Source organism: Notothenia coriiceps, unplaced genomic scaffold, assembly GCF_000735185.1.
Source record: "Notothenia coriiceps isolate Sejong01 unplaced genomic scaffold, NC01 NC01_scaffold00002203, whole genome shotgun sequence".
Taxonomy (NCBI): domain Eukaryota; kingdom Metazoa; phylum Chordata; class Actinopteri; order Perciformes; family Nototheniidae; genus Notothenia; species Notothenia coriiceps.
In genome coordinates, this window is record NW_011334904.1 from 122,030 (window position 1) to 128,752 (window position 6,723).

At 37.8% G+C, this 6,723-nt stretch overlaps 1 protein-coding gene across 1 annotated transcript; it reads left to right on the forward strand.

Annotated features, from left to right (window-relative positions):
- Nucleotides 1-245: 245 nt before the first annotated feature.
- LOC104966498 (teneurin-3-like) lies at nt 246-3,155 on the forward strand. The gene is made up of 3 exons (XM_010795688.1): nt 246-638; nt 2,770-3,045; nt 3,100-3,155. Exons 1-3 carry the CDS (start codon nt 368-370, stop codon nt 3,153-3,155), a joined length of 603 nt encoding a protein of 200 aa, XP_010793990.1. The 5' UTR covers nt 246-367.
- The last annotated feature ends 3,568 nt before the right edge of the window (nt 3,156-6,723 follow it).

A 6,723-nucleotide genomic window follows, 5' to 3' on the forward strand; every position in this document is an offset into this window, starting at 1 on the left:
CATGTATGACAAGAGTTCACGGGTGAGGTTTCAGGGATGGAGCAGTAGCGGTGGGGGTGGGGCACTGAGAAGGGGATAAGTGTGTACTTTTGAAGATGAAGCAGATGGATTAGTGTTATCTGAGCTCCTTGCTTCCTTTCCTCTCCTCTCTCTCTTTTTCTCCAGGTAGAGTGGACCAAAGCCTGAATGGACTAAAGAAGAGACCGACAGAGGTTCAAAAGTGGGGAGGAGGGGACTTTGGGGGTACAGCAATACAACCAGGAGAGGAAGAGAAGGAGGGGAAAAGACTAAAATAATCCAGTGGCAAGACTCCCAGGATAGCGTGGTGGTGCAGGGGAGGGAGTTGGATACCCAGCATGCAGGCAGCATGGAACGGGTGAGGGAGCAGCGGCCTTTCTGCTCGCTGTCCAAGAGCCAGAGAGACCGAGAGAGATTCTGCGAGAGAGACAAGGATCGGGAACGCCGATACACCGCCTCCTCGGCTGGCAGGGAGGAGGGACCCTGCCGCGTACCCACTCAGCAATCCTACAGCTCCAGTGAGACGCTCCAGGCTTTCGAACATGACCCTTCCCGGATGCTGTTCGGAGGCAGAGTCAAAGAGATGGTCCACAAGGAGAGCGCAGAGTACAGCAGGCCAGGTTAGCAAGAGCAAATGTTTATTCTGATTTCCTAACATTTGTATGATGAATCTCCATAATATCAGCTAAGTGGATATTAAAGCTGACATGGATAAGTAGAAGACAATTATATTTAACTTTAAAGCCCACAGTTAGTTGATCCTGGTTATACAGAAAGTATCATAAGTAGTTACACAATTAAGAACGTTCTACAATTATCCACAATTCTGAAACATACATGTGAAGATCCAGTTTGTCAGAGATATACATGGCAAACAACACATTTCTTATATCCCTTATTATTATTTAATGATGTTTATTAGTATTAGTTAAATTAGTTAAATGTCATTGGTCATTTAAAATGGGTGCTGGGATTTTGTTTGTTGTGTTTACTCCACCATTTGTATCTCCCACTAATTGTGTGCAAGTTTGACAAAGAAAGTCTACTATGCCAGAATTTACTTTTATTTCATCACCTTTTAAGAGAAAACTTACTTTGGTTGGGATAGATGTCCGACCTTATAACATGTTCATGCTGTTAAAATATGAAAGGAAAGCTACCAGTAAATAACCCTGTCCTTTAATTGGCTGTTAGAAACTGCTCTAATTTCTGTAATTAAAAAGTTTGAGCAGTAATGGTACTCTTTTGGCTCGCAAAATTGCAATTAGAAAATCTATCCATTTCTCCCTTACATTTCCTTTCTGCTAATTGGTGCCCATTTTAGTATTAATAGGATTATTATGAAGTTGTGGGAAGAATGCCTTTTTTCTTTATTTCTTTTTTAAATGTTGGAATTTAATGTCAATGACATTGTTTCTTATACAATCACAGTAAATGTCAGACTTAATGTTATTCATTCGGTTGTGGAAAAATAACATATTTTGTGTAAATGAGTGTACATTAGCTACAGTATCTGCTCAAGTGTGTGTGTGTGTGTGTGTGTGGGTGTGGGTGTGGGTGGGTGTGATGGTGTATGAAAATGTCTTTATCTAATGATCATTTTAAATGATGTGAATTTTAATGTGAGGGAATCTATTTTCGGAAGCATTTTAACATTTTCAGAAATCTTCATTTTCAGAAGTGCCACACTTACTTTGAAAGTGTTTTTCTGCATCAATTCCATGACAACTAAATATATTACAAAGAGACATTATAAAGAAACTTTTTGACTTCTAGTTGAGATATATACATTAAAAAAAAAATGTTAGATCATCATGAACACATTTTTCCAAAGTGCAGTGTTTATTTTTTTATTTTTAACCATGTTGACAAATATGACCTTGAACTCTTAACAATGTCATACTTATAAATAATACTGCATTGCCAATACATTATGTTATATAAGTACACACATGTTACATATTATTGCCTTCAAATTAGTTTGATGTTATTTACATCTAAAACACACCGAAATACAATATAGAAAAGGAAGGTTTTAGCTCAAATCATTTTTAATTTAATTAATATTTTTTTACTTGGTTTATCATTATGATACTGACCTAAAGGAACACATAATACAATTGCATGCATAGAATATATATTTTAAATGACAGCTTTGCAGTTAAACATTAAGATTTTTTTTTTGTTTTTTTCTGAAGCTTTCTTGTAAAGTCACTATGAGGTATTTTAATTTATCTGCAACATTTGTGTGTCTTCAATGTAATAACTTTGTTTTGCTTGAATGCCACAGTGTCATTGAAGGCTTTACAAATTAAGAAACAAAATAACATTACAAGAGAAGAAACAACCAAATTATGGTAATAAAGTATTCTAAAACGGGCTGTGTCTGAAACTGTTTTTAAAAATGTTTAATTTTGTATATGTTTGGATTAACACAAAGGGCTTGACTTTAATTTGGTTTGTTTTGGTTTAGATAGCTAATTAAAGTAGGTAATCTTGAACAGCTAATCTAATACAAAATCAGGTTTTAGCTGCAGTGTGATTTAGGTGATTTAAGTTAGAGAAAAAAGCTTCTAAGCATCTTTACAAGGTGATGAGTGTGAGAGGATGTTGTTAAGACTTTAATTCAACATTACCCCTTCTCCTTGCACCCTGCTCTCAGGTTAAGTGTTTTTTTTAAGTATCCCTGCACTTGGCCATTAATGTTGTTGTTGATTGGTTTGTTAACTTTACCACTCCTATCCTTCACAGGCCAGACGTTTTCGCTGAGGCAACTTGGAATCTGTGAGCCCCAGTCCCGGAGAGGCTTGGCGATCTGCCCTGAGACGGGCCTCTCCCACCCCCTCAGCAGCTACTCCAGAGGGCCGGGCGCTACAGAGAACCATGAGCCTGTATCACCGGAACGTACCATGACTCTTTGGGGAACGGGGGCAAACTCTGGGCAGGATTCATGCCTCTCCAGTCGCTCTAACTCAGCACTCACCCTCACTGACACGGAAATGGACAATAAATCCGACAACGAGATGGGTGAGTAGGGCACACTTTTGATTCTTCAACCTGAAAATGCTTATTTGTTTGCAGCTCACATCACTCTGCAAAAGGAGGAGGGAATCGGCATGTATAAAAGGCAGCAGTAGGTTGGATTATGCTTTGGCGCTGGAGACAAGGCCCTGATTGGTTGAAGGAAGCGTAAGCGTGATTGGTGGGGCCGGTATCTGGAGGGGAATTTGCAGCTGCCTCTCTTTGGATCAAAGGAGTGATTCCTTGCTGTGTGCAGAAAAAAAAAATGTGGCCCAGCGATTGAGCAGTTCCTATAGTCACCTGGTTCTTCTCCACAGGAAGCAAAGGAGTTTGATAAAGTTTCCCCACGGGCCAGCGTATAATCAAAGATAGCTTTGTGTGCCTCAGTCTGAGATTTTGCTTAGAAATTCTGCAGTGGTTGACTAGGCATGCACAATGGCTGATTAAATGGCTAGGATGGTTTGAAGTGCAAATTTGATCATGCTGGGAACCTGAGACAGAGGATTGAGGTTCTCTGTTTGAAGAGAGCAAATCTTTGTTTCCTCAAATGGCGGCAATGCGTATAAAGTAGCTGCATATGCGTATTCTTGTTGAATTGACACTTTGTTAAACATATTTTTATTTTTAGTTCTGCTACCATTACCTCTTGCAAGGTCAGTTTGCATCTGACAAAGACATTTTCTATCTCTTTTAATGTACGTTAAAATGAAATGTAGATCTGGTTTTTAACATTATTTCATCTCCCTGCATTATTTGTTTTAGTTTACATTCATTGCATCTTTTCAGAATTTTTTTTTAGTTAGCAATATTTCTCCCATGTCATTGAATTGATCCTCTCATCTTCATATGTTTGAGTGTAAAGCTTTAAAAAATATCCTCTGATGTTAAGTGCTGCTGACATTAGACATCATTCATCATCATCATAGTGTGAGCCATCACCATTAAAAGACATTGAATATAAAGCTCCAATTATTTTAAGAAACTGATGATCTCAAAGAGTGGCAGGCAGTTAAACATAATTAGAGTTGATTACACTTTCCTGGCAAGAACATTTAAAAAAGAAAAAGGGTGTAAAAGGGAAAATGTCTTGTGTTCATGTGCTATCAATTTTTATTCTGAAAACATTGGCTACAGTCTGACATTTGAGACAAGTCATTTTCTTAATGGCAGTATTCGTCATAGTGAGCTTGTCTCCGGGGGGGGGGGGAGCTGAGTAAGTCTTTTACCTTTTCAAAATGCCATCAAAATCCCCACCCGTGTATTTGTTCCAGTGTCTGGCCTTTGCTTTGGCCCAGTCCACTGTATGCATTTATGAGTCACTAAAAGCTGGGCCCAACCGCAGAGGGGCCGGTAAACATAACCCTCACCTCCTTAGTGCTCCAATCCACTCATATTTGTTGGTGAACATGCCAAACACAAAACCATGTCAACATTCATTGCTTTATTCTCCGAGACAACGCAGCGTCAATAGGTTCTCCATTGGGCTTCGATTGCACCTGCCCCCCCCGCCACTTACTGCATGAGCACACACACCCACACACACTCCACCCTGCGCCCCTCTGGCATACATCCTCTGGAGTTTCCTTTGAAAGCGTCTCAAGAAGCTGCTTCTGATTGGCTCCCGTTAATACAACGTCCCACTGAGACCTTATCTAACTCTCTATCGTCTCAATTAGTTTCATTATAGGAAAATAAACAATACCGACTATCTATCCCAGGTGCCGTGTGTTTTTAATCTTATAAAAGCAGAAACATGCAAGAACTCATTTATTTTGTGTGTGTAGTTTTTTAACTGCACAGATGTTTTAATATGCTGCCCATGTAGAGAAGTAGGAATACTGTGTGTCGTGGTATAATGAAATATCTTTTATTTTTGGAGCTAATGTCCTTTTTGTCATCTAGATTTCATAACGAAAAACCTTGCCCACTCCACCTCTTTAGATCTTGGTCTCTTTTTAATTTTTTTTTTGAGAGGAGGCATTGCACTTTTGACTTTCACTATTTAATGACGCAGCTAAGAGAAATGACCCATCCAAAGGTTTCCATCAACTGAATATGAACGCAGAAGCTCCGACAAGGGGCCGTTCAGCCCCACTTATTCATAAATGAACTCAATATTTCATTCTAATTCGCTCTGTTCTACAGAGTGTACGACACAGACAAGTACCGAAGCTGTGCGAACGTTCACAGAGTGCGGCATCTGCAAATGTTAACCTTCTCGATCCAAGTAGAGGAGGTCAGGCTTTCTCTAAATGAAGCTAGAGTTGTGGTGCTGTTGATCCGCAGCTTTTGAAATGATCCGCTGAGTGCAGCCACAGAGACAGAATAATATTGGCTCTTTTTTTTTGAAGTGGTACATTTGTATTTAGGCTACAACATATTACATGAAGTGTATTTTTGTAAAAGTGAAGGAGCTGTCAGTTAAATAAGATACTTTTTAAGATAATTTGTCAACTTTAAAAAAATGTTTTTATTGATTTTATGTGTTTTTCTTGCATTTTCTTTTTTCTAATTTTCTTTTTTAAAGCCCATAATTGAATTATCATGGCCAATAAAACAGCTAACAACCTAACACATGTTTTATGATTTTGAAATAAAGAAGTCAGAGGAAAAACGATGTCTGTTTAACAGCTTTCATTGATTTTACACTTAAGAAAATCCCCTGCTAGTGATAAAATCCCTTGAAAACTAAACTGATTGATTAAAGCCTCCGTTTTATTGGTTTTCGAGTTTCGACAATCATCTCCATGTGGTATCTATATTTTAACTAATGGCACTATAATATACTATTTACAACATGAACCTAAAAAACAAACACGACCCTAAAATTCACTAAGCTTTCAAAATGTATTTATTTTCTTTTAAAAAAACACCTTGAAGACATACAACTCTCAAATGTATCTAAAGTGTTAGTTTTAACAAATATATAAATTACTTTTTTGAATATAACCCTGCTTATGGTGATATTTTTTAGAAAGTACAAAGGTGATTTCTCCCCCTGCAGTTATTTAGATAAATGCTTGCCTATACCTGACAGTTATAGCTCGCCTTACACAAACACACACTCACGCATCTTTGCACATGTACACACACATTTACATAATCGTTCTTACTGTTTCTTGTTACATTATCGCTGTGACATGTACCAGCTGTATAGTTTTAAAACTTCCTGTCTGTAGGGAGCTTAATCCTGTGATAAGTGGCACCCTGATTTATATAAAGGATGTTTGCACTCAGCAGTGGAAATGAGACAAAGTGGAGATTTAAGCAGTTTACTGTAATTGTAATTCTTGCAGTATGAGAATCTCTGAAAGCATGTTAATTCCTGAAGATTATGAGAAGAGAAAAGTATAAAACTAAAGCCCCATTCCAACAGCGACAAAGTATTACATTTATTTTATATAATTCATCACTTAAATCTACATAATGTGAAATGCATTTATATAGTGTTAGGCCCTAATTAGTTTTCTAGTGTTGCTTTTGTAAACTTGATTTATTTCAATGGTAATTGATTTGTCTTTGAATAGTCCTGTATTTGCAATGACAGCAGGAGCAAGACATTATATTTTCTTTTCAAAGACAAGTTAAAGATGAAATACTTTAACACTGCACTGGTTTCATAAGGTGACCTCGGTCTTTAGTGAGGCATTATTTGCTCTGCAGGGTTAGAATGTGGGTCATCTG

Bases quoted from the DNA above. Each gene is read 5' to 3' on its own strand.
- LOC104966498 (XM_010795688.1), top strand. From the start codon at position 368: ATGGAACGGGTGAGGGAGCAGCGGCCTTTCTGCTCGCTGTCCAAGAGC. The intron at 639-2,769 runs GTTAGCAAGAGC...TATCCTTCACAG, and splicing joins CGCAGAGTACAGCAGGCCAG to GCCAGACGTTTTCGCTGAGG. The intron at 3,046-3,099 runs GTGAGTAGGGCA...ATTTGTTTGCAG, and splicing joins TAAATCCGACAACGAGATGG to CTCACATCACTCTGCAAAAG.